The 16,806-nt window shown below is 43.8% G+C and overlaps 1 protein-coding gene across 6 annotated transcripts in view; it reads right to left on the bottom strand.

Annotated features, from left to right (window-relative positions):
* The window catches only part of RTEL1 (regulator of telomere elongation helicase 1), a 185,376-nt gene that overhangs the window by 111,638 nt on the left and 56,932 nt on the right, over positions 1 to 16,806 (bottom strand). For all 6 annotated transcript variants that reach the window (XR_004541050.1, XR_004541051.1, XM_033962814.1 and 3 more), the window contains exons 13-15: positions 14,766 to 14,863; positions 14,361 to 14,419; positions 688 to 762 (exon numbers count right to left, since the gene is read on the bottom strand). Coding sequence is in view for 4 of the 6 variants with exons in the window: in XM_033962814.1 (XP_033818705.1) it covers positions 688 to 762; positions 14,361 to 14,419; positions 14,766 to 14,863 (232 nt within the window). In the remaining 2 variants the exon portion in view is untranslated. The remainder of the gene's footprint in view (positions 1 to 687; positions 763 to 14,360; positions 14,420 to 14,765; positions 14,864 to 16,806) is intronic.

Raw genomic sequence — 16,806 nt, 5'->3', positions numbered from 1 at the left:
ATTATTCTGCTGTGAAACACTTGGATGATGGGGGGTGATAACCATTATTAATTAGTGCAAGTTAGGAGCTCAGATTCAAGTGCCCATGCTGGAGGCTAACATACTTCTTCTGCGCCCACATCTTTTACCTGTGCTCTGAACTCTTCAGTCACCACTACCAACTGTACCTAACCAAGCACGCTCAAAATCCATTACAACCATCTGCAGTGGTAGGATATTCCAGTACACTTTTGATCTGAAAAACTCCCTGCATCTCAGCTCTGGTGAACACATTTAGTAAAAGCTTTGCAGAGAGCCCCCATTTTTTCTCCAAGATCATTATATCTAATAGTTTAGTTTATAAATGAATTTGATTATTCACTTAAAATTTAAGTGTCAAAATTTCAGCTGTGCAGCTTTTGTCAGATTCTCTATATTCTAGAGAACAAAAGCTGATTTGTCTGCCAATTAAAAGGATGCATTCCACGTCTGGCTTTAATGAAATCACTTCAAATAATGCTAAGTGTTGGCTTTGTTTGGTTTTTAAACAGTTAAGTCTAGTAAGTGAAGCCTCTATGAGTTAAATCCATTGAAAGGATTTGAAACTTCTGTTGAGTGGAAATAAAGAAAAATAAAAAAAGATTGGAAAAAAAAAAAAAGCACCACTTTCCCCTTCTTGTCCTGTCATCTGAAAGTGACATTACATACCCGGTAATACTTTGACATCATCTGTCCCACCACAAAGCTTGATTTGTCATCCTCAGGCTCCATATTGAAGACAGTCTGGAAAACAGAATGACAAGATGAGATGAGAATAACAAGAGACTAGAAGGCCTGGAAGTAAGCAATAGATGCTCAGTTTCTGTAATCACAAGATATTCCAATAAAATTAGTCCATGAATTTATCCAGCATACAAAGGGAAATTTTTTGCCTGCTGATGTAATAAGTCGGGCATTAGAGAAATTACAAAAGTGTAAAATGAAATTTTTATACTTAATACAACAAACAAATTGCCTGCAAAAAAAAAAAGTAAAAAAAATGTACAGAATCGTGGGATAGCACTCTGTCAAAAATTACAAAGACTAGGGGACACTCGAAGTTACATGGAAATACTTTTAAAACCAATAGGAGGATTTCTTTTTTCACTCAGAGAATAGTTAAGCTCTGAAACGCGTTGCCAGAGGATGTGGTAAGAGCAGATAGCGTAGCTGGTTTAAGAAAGGTTTGGACAAGTTCCTGGAGGAAAAGTCCATAGTCTGTTATTGAGAAAGATATGGGGGAAGCCATTGCTTGCCCTGTATCCGTAGCATGGAATATTGCTACTCCTTGGGCTTTGGCCAGGTACTGGTGACCTGGATTGGCCACCGTGAGAACAGACTACTGGGTTTGATGGACCATTGGTCAGACCCAGTAAGGCTATTCTTATGTTCTTAATCACCATAGAGTAGAGAAATAGCCTAATGGTTAGTGCAGTGGATTGAGAACCTGGGAACTGAGTTTGATTCACTGCAGCTCCCTGTGACCCTGAGGAAGTCACTTAATCCTTCATTGATCCAGATACAAAAAGATTAGGTTCTGACCTGGATAATCTTTCTGTTAATCTACTACAGATTCTGAATGTATGGTGTTCAATCCCAACCCGCGAAATTGGACTTGTAGAAGTGACACTCACAGCTTTCAGCACCTCCCACATTGCAGTGGAATATAGTGCCCTTCAGTTGTGTCCCAAAGCAATCAATCATCACTGGAATAAAACTCAAAGAAGAAAGGGAATGGAGAACTTCCCCGCCAACATCAAACACTTCTGTTCTGCTCTGCAACTCCTAAGAGAACAAAGAATTAGTAATTAATCCTACTAGACAATGCACAAAGTCTTTTGGTTAGCCGCACTGAATCCTTCATGAAAAATTGTGGGATATAAGATCAAGTTTATTTTAATTTGATGAGTCGCTTAATTTAATTTTATATCTATATAGTATGGCTGACAGAAGAATTTCAAGCCTGGAAATGAGAAATATCTGTGGCAGATAAGCAGGCAAAACAGAATAGAAAGAGGGCAGGCTGTACAGAATCCATAGTAGATTAACAGAAAAATATCCAGGTAAAAACCTAATCTTTCATTCTGTTACATCTACTCAGGATTCCATACGTAAGGTGACATACTACAGCAATAGCCACGTCTAGGGTGGGACAGAAGAGCCTACCCACAAAATTGAGGTGCCAAAAACGACGTCCTCTCAAGCCACCACATCTATTCTGTAAAACCTCGTAAAGGTATGAAGAGAAAACCAAGTTACTGCTCTACAGATTTCAGCTGAAGGGACAGCCCGAGACTCATAAGAACATCAGAATTGCCGCAGATCAGTGGTCCATCGTGTCCAGCAGTCTGCTCACACGGCGGCCCTCTGGTCAAAGACCAACACCCTACCTGGTCAAAGACCAACGCCCTACCTGCGGACGTTCTGGTTCAGCAAGAACTTGTCTAACTTTGTCTTGAATCCCTGGAGGGTGTTTCGCCCTATGACAGACTCTGGAAGAGCGTTCCAGTTTTCTACCACTCTCTGGGTGAAGAAGAACTTCCTTACGTTCGTACGGAATCTATCCCCTTTCAATTTTAGAAAGTGCCCTCTCGTTCTCCCTACCACGGAGAGGGTGAACAAGCTGCCCTTATCTACTAAGTCTATTCCCTTCAGTACCTTGAATGTTTCAATCATGTCCCCTCTCAATCTCCTCTGTTCGAAGGAGAAGAGGCCCAGTTTCTGTAATCTTTCACTGTATGGCAACTCCTCTAGCCCCTTAACCATCTTAGTCGCTCTTCTCTGGACCCTTCTTCATGTATGGCGACCAGTGCTGGACGCAGTACTCCAGGTGAAGCTGCGACATTCCTGGTTGAGTGTGACTTGAGAGAAACTGGCGACTACTTTCCACAGGCGTTGTAGGTCGATGAAATGGCCATGCAAAGCCATCTAGCTTACCATGCCTGGACTGACTAGTTAGCACAAACAGATGGTCAGAAAGATGAAAATCCTTGGTTCTAAGTTGTGAAGTAAGACTCTTCGGCACATCCAGTTTATGTAAATCCTATCCTGCTTATTTAATCCCATGATTTGAAAAGCAGGCAGACGAATCTCCTGGCGGACTTGGAAATCGGAAACAACTTTCAGAAGGAAAGAAAAAACAGTAGAGAGAGTTATACCAGCCTCCATGATCCTGAGAAAAGGCTCTCTACAAGAAAGCTTGCAGCTCTGAAATGCATTTTGCTGAGACAATCACTACTAGAAACACTGCTTTGAACTTCATTGGTTGCCGATTGAGGCCAGAGTTTTGTTTAAGTTTGTTTGTATTTGTTATAAATCAATCTTTGGCTTGTCACCTGGCTACCTTCTTTCCCATTTTTCTTTGAACCACTCAAATAAGTCCACACGTAGTTTGTTTACATTTCCTTCTGTTAAATTGTGTTATAAAAGATTTCTTGAGAGAACTCTCTCATTTCAGGCTGCTTAATTGAATGGTTGGTTTGGAAAAACTATGCTAGGAGCTTCCTCCTATCTTAACATAAGAACATAAGCATGGGCCTCTGCCGAGTCAGACCATGGGTCCATCGTGCCCAGCAGTCCGCTCACGCAGCGACCCCCCAGGTCCATGACCTGTAAGTGATCTTATACCTAAAACATTCTATTCCCTAATCATTTAATATCCTGTATGGTAACCCTCTAACTATACCCTTAAATCCCCTTTTCCTTCAGGAAATCATCTAATCCCATTTTGAAGCCCAAAATCGTACTCTGCCCTACCACCTCTTCTGGTAGCGCATTCCAGGTGTCCACCACCTCTGAGTGAAGAAGAATTTCCTAGCAATTGTTTTGAATTTTTCTCCTTTCAATTTTTCCCAATGCCCTCTTGTTCTTGTTGCCCCTGCTAGTCTGAAGAATCTGTCCCTCTCTACCTTCTCCATACCCTTCATGATCTTATAAGTTTCTATCATGTCCCCTCTAAGTCTCCGCTTTTCCAGGGAAAAGAGCCCCAGCTTCGCTAGCCTTTCAGCATATGAAAGATTTTCCATGCCTTTTATCATCCTTGTTGCTCTTCTCTGGACCTCTCGAGTATCGCCATATCCTTCTTAAGATACGGTGATCAATATTGGACGCAGTACTCCAGATGCAGGCGCACCATCACCCGATACAGTGGCAGGATAACTTCCTTCGTTCTGGTAGTGATACCTTTTTTGATAATGCCCAACATTCTATTTGCCTTCTTTGTGGCTACTGCGCATTGTGCCGCCGGCTTCATTGTTTTATCCACTAAAACCCCCCAAGTCCTTTTCCAGTTTGCCTTCTCCCAGTACCATCCCCCCCATCGTGTAGTTATACATCGGGTTTCCTTTCCCTATGTGCAAGAGTTTACATTTCTCCACATTGAAGCTCATCTTCCACTTGTCTGCCCAAACACTCAGTTTGTTCAGGTCTCTTTGTAGTTCTTTGCATTCCTCCACAGTTTTAACCCTACTGGAGAGTTTTGTGTCGTCCGTGAATTTTATAACTTCGCACTTCGTCCCTGACTCCAGGTCATTTATGAATATATTGAACAGCAGCGGTCCCAGTACTGATCCCTGTGGGACGCCACTCGTGACCCCTTTCCAGTCAGAGTAGTGCCCCTTTACTCCTATCCTCTGTTTCTTGTTTGCCAGCCAATTTTTGATCCATCTGTGCGCTTCCCCTTCCACCCCGTGGTTCCACAGTTTCCTTAGTAGGCGTTCATAGGGTACCTTGTCGAAGGCTTTTTGGAAGTCCAGATATACGATGTCTATGGGGTCACCTTTGTCCAATTATTCACTTATCCTCTCAAAGAAGTGCAGTAGGTTCGTTTGGCATGATCTTCCTTTACAGAAACCATGCTGGCTTGTTCTCATCAGATTATTTCTTTCTATATGCTCATTGATACTGTGCTTGATCAATGATTTGGCCATCTTCCCCGGAACTGAGGTTAAGCTCACCGGTCTGTAGTTCCCCGGGTTGCCTCATGATCCTTTTTTAAAGATAGGTGTAACATTCGCTATCCTCCAGTCCAGCGGAATTATCCCTATCCCTGTTTTCAAGGATAGGTTGCAAATTTGCTGCAGCATCTTCGCCATTTCGTCTCTGAGCTCTTTCAGTATCCTCGGGTGGATTCCATCTGGGCCCAGAGATTTGTCAGTTTTTAATCTATCTGTTTGAGTACGTCTTCGAGGCTTACCTCCATGTATGATAATTTTCCCTCCTGATCCCTCTTGAAGATTTTTTCCGGTTCCAGCACGTTGGATGTGTCCTCCTTTGTGAAGACCGAGGAAAAGAACGTGTTTAGTCTATCTGCTACCTCTTCTTCCTCCTTCACCACTCCCTTCCTGTCTCCCTCATCCAGAGGTTCCACCTCCTCCCTCGCCGGCTGTTTTCCTTTCACATATCGGAAGAATGGTTTAAAAATTCCATGCTTCCCTGGTAAGTCTCTCTTTATACTCTTTTTTTGCTTTTCTGACCATGTGATGACATTCTTTTTGATGCTTCCTGTGCTCTTTCCAATTTTCCTCGGTTTTATCCTTTTTCCACTTCCAGAATGATTTTTTCTTGTTCCCTATCACACTCTTGACTTCATTGGTAATCCATGCTGGGTCTTTTGCTTGATTCTTTTTGCACCCTTTCCTAAATCTGGGTTTATATAGGTTTTGCGCTTCGTTTACCGTGTCTTTGAATAAGGACCAGGCTTGCTCCACCATCTGTGCTTTCCTGGAGCTGTTCCTGAGTTTCTTCTTCACCATTTGTCTCATGGCATCATAGTTCCCTTTCTTGAAGTTAAACGTTGTTGCAATGGTTCTCTTCCCCTTTGGCACTCCTATTTCCACTTTGAACTGGATCATGTTGTGATCACTGTTTCCTAATGGTCCCACTACTTTCACTTCCTTGGCAGGTCCATTCAGCCCAGTGAGGATTAGATCCAGAATAGCCGTCCCTCTCGTTGGTTCCTTGACAAGCTGTTCCAAGAAGCAGTCCTGTACAGCCTCCAGGAACTCAGTTTCCTTTGTACATTTTGAAACTCCAAGACTCCAGTCTATCCCGGCATAGTTGAAGTCTCCCATAACTATGGTGTTTGCGTTTTTGCAATCCAGCCTCAGCTCGGCTCCCAGTTCTGCGTCCTTTGCTTCAGTTTGCCCTGGTGGGTGGTAGTACAGCCCCATCTTTATCTCGGCTCCCTTTCTTCCCGGTATTTTGATCCATAGTGATTCCAGTTGGTTATTTGTCATTGTTGCGTCCACTCCAGTTGAGTGAATGGTGTCCTTTATGTAAAGTGCTACTCCTCCTCCTTTCTGGTGTGTCCTATCTCTTGCTTGTACCCTGGCAGTACTATGCCCCATTTGTTTTCCTTGTTCCATCATGTTGCCGTGATCGCTATGATGTCCAGGCTCTCATCTTTGGCCACGACTTCTAGTTCCCCCATTTTGTTCTTTAGACTTCTTGCATTAGTGTACATGCAGTTCAGGTCTTGGTATTTTTTTCCTTCTTGGTTTTTTTTCCCCTTATGTTTCATTTTTCTTTCTGTCCCCTGCCTGTCCTGCAGACTCCTGAATATTGACTCCCTTGTTATCCTCTTGTAGTACGTTCTTATTATCCTCCTTTTGAATCTTCCCTTCATCTTGCTCCATTTTGTCTTCCCCTTGTCCTCCTCTTGTTTTGTCTGGATCCCTTAGTTTTTCAGCTCCTGTTATGTGCTATTTGTGTCTTCCCAACTCTTTCCCCACTCAGTATCTTCTCGGGATACTGTCTTCCGAATCATCGACACCTGGTCGACTGTCGGCTTTCCCCTTCTTCTTAGTTTAAAGCTTGCTCCATTCCTCTCCTGATGTTGTTTGCTAGTAGTCTAGTTCCCGCCGTGCTCAGGTGTAGTCCATCTCTCCTGAAGAGCTTGTTTTTGCCCCAGAACTTTGTCCAGTTCCTCACGAAGTGAAATTCCTCTTCCTCACACCATCTCCTCATCCACGCATTTATTGATTGTAGTTCCGTCTGTCTCTTCACATCAGCCCTCAGTACCGGCAGGATCTCCGAGAACGCTATCCTCTGTGTCCTCATCTTCAGCTTTCTTCCTAAGACCTTGAATTGTTTGGGAAGTGCATTCCTGCTGTAGTCTCTCCAGGTGACATCATTACTCCCAACGTGGACTATCACTGCTGTCTCCTCCATCTCTGCTCCTTTGATAAATTTGTATTCTAATTGTATTCTGTAGTCTTTAAAATTTTATACACTTCTAATGTTTTATTATCTGATGTATTTCCATTTTAAATTGTATTCTTCACTGTATGATCAATTTTTATTTGTTGTGAACTGCCTAGAACCATTCCTGGTTAGGCAGTATATTAAAAAATAAAATTATTATTAAATTATTATTATTAAGATTCAAAAGGGATGAATGTGCTTTTGAGTGGCTCAACAGGGGCTTTAGCAATGCCCTTCAAAACAATGATAAGGTTCTACGTGAGAAAAGGATGACACAGTGGTGGTTGCAAATGGAGTACACCTCTGAGAAATCTAGTCATGTCCAGATGAGCTATAAGCGAAACAGAACCTCTTTGAACCCTGAAGCATGAGAAACCTGCCACTTGTACCTTGAGAAAAGTCACTGCCAGACCTTTCTCCAGAACTGCTTGCAGAAAAGCTAGAACCATCGAAATGGAAGCCCGTAACAGTTCCACCTGTTCCCTTTCACACTGTTGAAAAGCCTTCCAAGCATTGGCATAGGCTGCCATAGTTAGAGAGCTTTTTCGCCCGCAAGAGGGTGGCAACGACTATGTCTGAGTAGCCTCTTTGAATCAGGGCCTTGCATTCAAGAGCTATGACATAAGACCAAAGTGCTGGGGAATCTCCATGGAAACTGGTTTTTGACTAAGACGACCGTAATGATGAGGGAGTTTGAGGCCTTTGTCCCACTGAAGACAAATGAGATCCATATACCATGGACAGTGAGGCCAGTCTAGGGCCACTAAAATCCTGAGACCTGGATGAGATGCTATCCTGTGGATGACCCAGCCTACTATGGGCCAAGGTGGGAAAACGTAAAAGAGATCCTGGTTTGGCCAGGGCTGAACTAGCGCATCCAGGCCTAAGCTTCCGGTCTTAGCTCTTCAACTGAGGAAGCACGTGACTTTCAAATTCTTGGCAGAAACCGTCAAGTCTATTGCTGGTCTGCCCCAATAGTGCACAATGAACCAGAATGCCTTTTGAGAGAAGGACCATTCCCCTGGGTCCAGGACTTCTTGACTGAGAAAGTCTGCTTGAACATTTTCTACTCCGGCCACATGCACAGTGGAGAGAGACTGAAGGTGCATCTCTACCCAGCAGAAGAACATCTGTGCTTCCAGATGCAATGGAACATTTCTGGTGCCCCCTTGCCAGTTCACAAACGCTACTGCTGTTGCATTGTCAGAAAACACTCTTACTGCTTTTCCTTCCAGGATTTTCTCCAGATTTTGTAACACTAGCCTGATGGCTCGAAGCTCTTAATGGTTTATGGACCACCCCTTTTGATGTTGAGTCCACTGGTCCTGGATGGAGTGATCTCTGCTATGGGCTCCCCAGCTGAAAAACTGGCATCGGTTGTGAAAGTCATCCACTCTGCAATCTGGAGAGGCATGCCCTTCGAAAAGCATCTTGAAGCCACCAGCATAAACTGTTCCTCACTGTCCCTGTCCATGGGAGCTGCATCTGAAGAGAATGATGCTGAGGAGATCACCGAGATAGGAGAAACTCATGTAGGGGCCATATAGGCACCCTGGCCCAGGGAATAACCTCCAGCAAGGCTGCCATGAAACCCAAAACCTGAAGGTAGTGCTAGGCTGTGAAGGTCAGAAGCGCTAATAGGTCCAAGATTTGTTTCCGGAGCTTTTTTTTACGTGGATCGGGAAGAGAAATGTGGCCCTGTGCCGTGTGGAATAGAATGTCCAGTTATTCCAAGCTCTGAGTTGGTTCCAGCTGGCTCTTCTTGAAGTTGACGATCCTGCCCAGCTTTTGCAGGACAGCCATAACCTTCCACATTGCCTGCTCACACTCCATTTGGGACAGGGCTCTGATGAGTTAATCATCCAGATAGGGGTGTACTTAGAAACATAGAAACATGATAGCAGATAAAGGCCAAATGGTCAATCCAGTCTGCCCATCTGCAGTAACCATTATGTAGGATTTCTCCCTCTCACCTTTCTACCACTTTGTTGCACTCCTTTCCTCTCCTTCACTCCATGTCAAACAATTCTTCCTCGGCCTGGAGTGGCATTGTTTTGTGATCTTTCACACCTCTGGGACCGCCCTAGGACGGACCCCTAGTTGTGACTTTGAAACCATGCGACAGGGGGATAGGACGGGAAGGGAGGGAGAGGGGAGAGGGGATCGAATGGGGGGGGGAGTCCTTTGCTATCGTATAGCTATATATATAATATACGGATGCAAGAGAGTGTAGGTTTTGAAGCTATTGCGAGCTTCTTGCCCGGTAACACACTTACTGTATTGAAGGCACTCGGGCAGGCCCTGAGTGCCTTATGGCTACCCTGGGTATGGCTGGGAACCTGGGGTGGTTTCTTTATTCATACTTTACATTTTTTGCTGATAGTAGCCCTTCTTACACCGCATGGCTAATACTCTACGAATAGCTTCATGGAATGTGTCTGGCATCACCTCCCCTATTAAAAGAACCAAAATTTTAACACAACTAAAACGAAATAAAGTAGATATAGCCTGCCTACAGGAAACCAGGTTGACGGACTTAGAGCATCAGAAGTTGAGGAGGTCCTGGGTGGATGCAGTGTATGCAGCCTCATCTCCACAAAAGCGAGCGGGGGTAGCGATATTGATCCGTAAGTCCTTACCATACACAGCGAAAGTGGTTGCTACTGATACACAGGGCAGATATGTATTGTTACAGATGACGGTAGGAACATACTCTTTCTACCTTTTGAATATCTATGCACCTAATACATATGATCATGCCTTTTTTGAGGGCATCACAGCATTGCTTTTAGAGCGCATTACTGATCCGGTCTATTTAGCCGGGGATTTTAACCAAGTTCTAGACCCGACCTGTGACCGCACTGGGCCGGGACAAAGCGGGAGCTCGTCCCAAACTAGAGGCATACCTTACCTCTGTGCCACACTGGATCTAGTTGACCCCTGGAGGCTCTTACACACCACAGAACGGGATTATACTCACCGCTCCAGGGCGCATAACACTCAATCTAGAATAAATTATATTCTTACCACAAGTAGGGCATTCTTAAATATGGACACGGCGGTAATAGGTCCGGCAGTCATTTCAGACCACTTCCAGACCCCGAGGACTCAGTTGATTCCAATGCCTCCTCCAAGTCTGTCTATTCCTTGGGTTACCAGTACTCTAGAGTGACTTCACCTTCCTTGGTGCCACTCCGGTTACATCTTCCCTAATCATCTTAAGATGCTTTTGAACTTTCTTCCAGGGTCACTGCTTTCTCAGTAGTGATGCGCCGCCTGGCCTGGCTTCGTACCATTGATATGGGCCCTAATCTTCAGGATCATCTGGCTAATATTCCTCGTGAGGGCAATGACCTCTTTGATGAATCCATAGAGGCTGCCACCAAGAAGTTGTCTGAGCATGAAAAATCTTTTGCTTCAATTATCAGACTAAGCCAGCTCCTGCAAAACCTTCTAGACCTCTTCCATCTTTCCAGATGCGTTATCCTCCTAGGTCAGCTACTTATATTCGAGCAGCCCCCAAGAAACAACAGCAACAGAAGCAACAGAAATCTCAGCCTTCTGCTGCACCTAAGGCTGCGTAGCCTTTTTGACTGTCTCAAACAGAGCATAACCTCCATCGTTCTACCTCTGTCCTCCCTTCCCCTATAGGAGGTCATCTCCATCATTTTTACCATCGATGGGAGACTATTACATCCGCAGGCTGGGAGCTGTCGATTAAAGAAGGATACCCTCTTCATTTTAGTCAGATTCCACCAGAGCTTCTCCAAGAGAGTATCCTTCCAATCCATCCCAGACCGCCCTTCTTCTTCAGGAATTCAAGCTCTGCTTCGTCTCCATGCCATCGAAGAAGTTCCTCTGGAACAGAAGAGCAGGGGTTTTTATTCCCGTTACTTCCTTGTTCTGAAGAAGACGGGCGATCTGCGACCCATTTTGGATCTCGGGGCGCTCAACAAATTTTTTGTCAAAAATTTTGCATTCTGTCCGTCATCCTTCTATCCCCTTCTAGATCAGAACGGTTGGTTATGTTCTCTAGATCTGAAGGAGGCTTACACTCACATTCCCATTCATCCGGCCTACCGTCAGTACCTCAGATTTTGGGTGGGGAATCTGCATTATCAATACAGAGTGCTAGCCTTCAGCCTGGCATCATCTCCCAGAGTGTTCACCAAGTGCCTAGTGGTGGTAGCAGCAGCTCTAAGGAAGCATGGTCTTCAGGTGTTTCCCTACCTGGACGACTGGCTCATCAAAGAGTCAACATTTCAGGGGGTTATTGTAGTGACCCAACGGACTACATGGTTCCTACAAAGCTTGGGATTCGAAATTAACTTTCCCAAATCCCAACTTCAGCCCTTTCAGAATCTACAGTTCATCGGAGCTGCTCTGGACACTATCCAATTCAGAGCATTCCTTCCTCAACGTCGTCTGGATGCTCTTCTTCAGCTCTGTCACAAAGTGTCTTCCTGCTCTTCACTCTCAGTGAGACACATGATGGTACTACTAGGTCATATGGCCTCGACAGTTCATGTTACTCCTTTTGCCAGGCTTCACCTCAGAATTCCTCAGTGGACCCTGGCATCTCAGTGGACGCAGGCTTGCGAACCACTTTCTTGACACATTGCAGTCACTCCTTAGTTGAGAGTCTCTCCACTGATGGTTGCTATTTTCCAATCTCTCCAGAGGTTTACTGTGTCAAATGCCCCCTCATCAGAAGATCCTCACAACAGATTCCTCGACCTACGCTTGGGGAGCTAATCTTGACGGTCTCCGGACTCAAGGTCATTGGTCCTACATGGATTGTCAGTGTCATATCAATCTGTTGGAACTCAGAGCGATCTTCAGTGCTCTCAAAGCTTTTTAACATCTCCATGACAAGGTAGTCCTCATTTGAATGGACAACCAAGTCTCCATGTACTATGTCAATAAACAGGGAGGAACGGGATCTCTCTCCTTTTGTCAAGAAGCTCTGAAGGTTTGGGACTAGGCAATCCTCCACAACACCTTCCTGAAAGCTGTCTACATCCAAGGGGAGAAAAACTGTCTGGCAGACAAATTGAGTCGTCTTCTGCAACCTCACGAATGGATGTTAATTTCTCACCTCTTCATCACATTTTTTTTAGTCTTTCTTCATACGTGAGATCCCTGAGCCCCAAGACCATCCTGGTAGCCATTCGCTGAACCGATTCAATTCTCAACACATCTTTCCAGTAGTGTGGTCTCCAGAATTGAACACAATACTCGAGATGAGGTCTCACCATGGATCTGTACAGTGGCATTATGACTTCAGGTTTTCTGCTGACAAAACCCCTACGGATGCAGCCCATCATTTGTCTTGCCCTGGACGAAGCCTTCTCCACCTGATTTGCAGCCTTCATATCATCGCTAATGATCACTCCTAAATCACGTTCTATCGTGGTCCTGGACAAGGTTTCACCATTTAGTGTGTAAGTTCTGTGTGGATTTTTTTTGCCTAGGTGCATTACTTTACATTTTTTAGCATTGAAGCTTAGCTGCCAAGTTGATGACCACTGTTCCAACTGCCGTAGGTCCTGCGTCATAAAGTCAGGCACACTGCTTTTGCCTACTATGTTGCATAGTTTGGCGTCGTCGGCAAACAGTGATACTTTTCCTCTAAGCCCTTGGGTCAAATCTCCTATGAATAAATTGAATAGTATCGGCCCTAAGACGGAGCCCTGAGGTACTCCACTCGTCACAGCTGACGTTTTGGAGGGGGTACCGTTTACCATCACCCTTTGAATCCTACCATCTAGCCAATCTTTTACCCATGTAGTGAATGTATCTCCTAATCCCATCGATTTTAGTTTGTTCAACAGCCTGCGGTGTGGGACGCTATCAAAAGCTTTGCTGAAGTCCAAATATATCACGTCCAGGGACTCCCCGGTATCCAGATGACTGGTCACCCAGTCAAAGAAGTCAATCAGATTAGTTTGGCAGGACCTTCCCCTGGTAAATCCATGTTGGTGTGGATCACGTAAATTTTCTTCGTCTAGAATTTTGTCAAGATTCTGTTTGATCAGTGTTTCCATGAGTTTGCACACTATGGATGTAAGACTCACCGGTCTGTAATTTTCTGTCTCTGTTCTGCAGCCCTTTTTGTGGAGTGGAATTACGTTAGCTGTTTTCCAGTCTAGGGGTACTTTTCCCGTGCGCATGGAAAGATTGAAGAGCACGGATAGTGGTTCAGCCAGAACTTCACTCAGCTCTCTGAGTACCCTGGGGTGTAGATTGTCAGGTCCCATGGCTTTGTCTACTTTGAGTCTTGAAAGTTCGTGGTAGACGCTACTGGGTGTAAACTCGTAATCATGAAACAGGTCATTTTGGATGTCTCTTAGCTGTAGTTGTGGACCAGCTCCCGGTGCTTCACAGGTGAATACTGAGCAGAAGTATTCGTTTAGCAGTTCTGCCTTGGTATTATCAGATTCTGCGTAGTTTCCGTCTGATTGCCTAAGGCGTACTATCCCATCTTTGTTTCTCTTCCTGTCGCTAATGTACCTGAAGAAGGATTTGTCCCCCTTTTTTAATATTCCGTGCTAGATCTTCTTCTGTTTGAAGTTTGGCTTCCCTGACTGCCTTTTTGACAGCCTTAGATCTGGCCAGATAGTCTTCTTTTGCCTCCTTTTTCCCAAGATGTTTGTAGGTGATAAATGCTTCTTTTTTCTTTTTAATGAGGCCAGACTGATATTCTCACATTTCAGATGACAACTGAATGAGAGAAACCTATAAAATGTGGCAAGTTGACATCAATCTGAGAGTATCTCTCAGGTGACAGCATAATCTAAATTATTGTTTCAGTTTCCATACAGATAGGAGCATGCCTAAAATTAAACAAAGGTCCTCACTATGGGCAACAGCTTCTAGCTCTTTAGGTAGGCTCTGCTGCTCAGGAACCTCACCTCCCTTGCTGCAGGACAGCATACAGAAGCAGAACAGCTGAATGCAGCCTTAGAGAAGGGAGAGCTTTATTTTCTGCCACCTTGTCGTCCTAGTCTACAGCTTAGGGGGATAACCCAGTGTCATGAAATATGCCAAGACAGCAGACGGACAGATAAAGCCACAGCACTCTGTGGTACAGCAGAAAAGAGATGACTCTAGTGAAGAATCAGGACCTGTTTATGTACCTGGATAATGTCCTGCAGTTTCTGTAGTCCAATGGTATTGTTAAACATCTTCCTTGTGCCTTCAAACAAAAGAAAAACGAGAAGTCTGAATAAATTATGCTAGATAAAAAAACGTAATTATCTCAGTGTCTCCAAAGGGTCTCTGACATCTCCAAAAATAAAACAGTTCTCCTATGCTGTTGGACTTTGTACTTGTTTCACAGAGTGACTCTCTTCTCTCATTCCACCTCCCAGCAGACATTATCAATATGCCCCAGTGATGGCACCCAGGCCTTCCTTCAGCTTCTTTACATGTCCCAGACCCAACAATAAGAGACAGGTGTGATGCTTGAGGACCTAGTAGGATATATCATCTTTGCAAGTTCCAGAAGAAGCAGCTGATTCTTCTTACTTGGAATCACTTACCACCACCTAAAAACTGGATAATTTGCTCCAAAGACTCCAACAGCTCTGCCTTCTTCTTGAAAGTGATCTGGGCTTCAGCAAAGAGATCAAAGATGAACCTAGAAAACACATGAGGAAAGATGAGAACAATATGTTTGTATATAATGTTTTTTGTTGTGTGCATATTATGTAGAAAGATTAGGTTCTTAACTCAATAATCTTCTTTCTTGTAGACGTGTCTAGTAGTCCGGAACACTAGGGTTATCTATCTGAACCCACAAATGTTTTAGTCTAGATTAGTATTTTAGGTTACGTTTCAAAGCATAAGATAAAATCAGCTTAGGGCACAGATAGCAGTTGAGGAAAATCTTGTTTAACACTAGTTTAAAATACAGCTAGAAATAGAAGTAGCCCTACAGAACATATTTCTTGCATAAGTCTTTCAGTTAGGCAGGTAGAAGCTGTTCTTTTGTTTAGCTGCCTTTCAGTTAAACAATAAATAGATTAAATGACGACTCATTCAGTAGGTGTAGCTGATCATTTTTCCCTTTATAAGCATAGCTAACAAATAGGTAATCTAGACCTCAACTGTTCCTTATCCTGAAGAGGTGCTGAGTGAGGATCTGCGAAGGGGAAGAAAAATTCCATTGGAAAAGCTTACCTGCTAGCATTCAAACTTAGGAAAAGGTAAAACTTGGGCTTCAGTAGGTTATTTCATTGTCCTCTTACATTTTTAGATCAGTATTCTGCTTTTACAGCACAGTCAGTTTAGGCAACAGTATAGCCTTAAGAGCCTGTTAGAATTTTTATATAAAAAGTGTTTTAGTCTAGATTAGTATTTTAGGCTGCATTTCAGAGCTTAAGTAAAATCAGATTAGGGCACAGATAGCAACTGAGGAAAGTCTTGTTTAGTGTATAACTCCCATCCAACCTTCCCATCTCCCACCCACCCTGGCCTGTTCTCTGATTTATAGTTCCTTGAACCAATTAGAAGGCTTAAAAATTAGCTAGTAATTAGCTCTTAAGAAATAGTCTAGGAAATCCTTGGAGGGTAACCTACCAACTACAAAATTACAAAATAATAATAAAAATTAAATACCATTAACATGGAAAGCTGAAACCACCTTCAACAGAAAGGAAGGAACCGTCAGTATGGAAACCCCAGTCTCCGAGAAACAGAGAAATGGTTCTCTGCAAGAAAGAGCCTGGAATTCACACACGTCGTGCCAAAGTAATGGCAACCAGAAAAACTGTCTTGAGCGTCAAGTCTAAGAGGGAAGCCTCTTGAAGGGGCTCAAAAGAAGTCTTGGTAAAGCTAGACAACACCAGGTTAAGGTCGCTTAACCGGTGGTCTAACATGAAGAGCCCCCTTCAGAAATCTAGCTACATCAGGATGATAATAATAATAATAATAATAATGACTTTATTCTTCTATACTGCCATAGTCAGACGACTTCTAGGCAGTTCACACCAAAGAGAGCTGGACAATCAGCAAATTACAATGTACACATTATAAAATTGTAAGATTATAAGAGTACAACTGACAGGACATTAGGACTCCTATACCCTTATACCAGAAAGAAGATTATCAAGGTAAGAACCTAATCTTCCCTTCTGGTGCAAAAAATATAGGAATCCTGACTAGAGAGCTGTGCAGGGACAGAAATCCCACCCATCCCCATCAGTATCCCACCCATCCTACAAAGAATCCCCTTTGTTCCCCCCCCCATAAAAACTATAGAGGTGTGCATAATGCTTTCTTTTTAGACATATATCAAAAGGTTGTTCTTGGAAAGGCTGTTAAAATTATAATATGTATGCTTAGATACAGATCCAAGATGGCTGCTGCTACAAGTCTGTAGCTGAGAGACGCAACGGTTTCTTACTTTCTTGACTTTTTCACAACTTGCCATGCCGAAGAGGAGGGGAAGGAGTGTTGGTGGACCTCCCCGATGCTCAGATGTACCTTCCATCGGTACTACAGATGAAATTCTGCAGCGCCTGCAACTAGAGTCAACTACGTCGGGGATTCGCCCACTGGAGATGCCAGTGGGGAGTGACG

This window comes from Geotrypetes seraphini, chromosome 11 (genome assembly GCF_902459505.1).
Source record: "Geotrypetes seraphini chromosome 11, aGeoSer1.1, whole genome shotgun sequence".
In the NCBI taxonomy this organism is placed as follows: domain Eukaryota; kingdom Metazoa; phylum Chordata; class Amphibia; order Gymnophiona; family Dermophiidae; genus Geotrypetes; species Geotrypetes seraphini.
The sequence above is the reverse complement of the archived record's forward strand: the minus strand, read 5'-3'. Positions and strand labels throughout refer to the sequence as shown.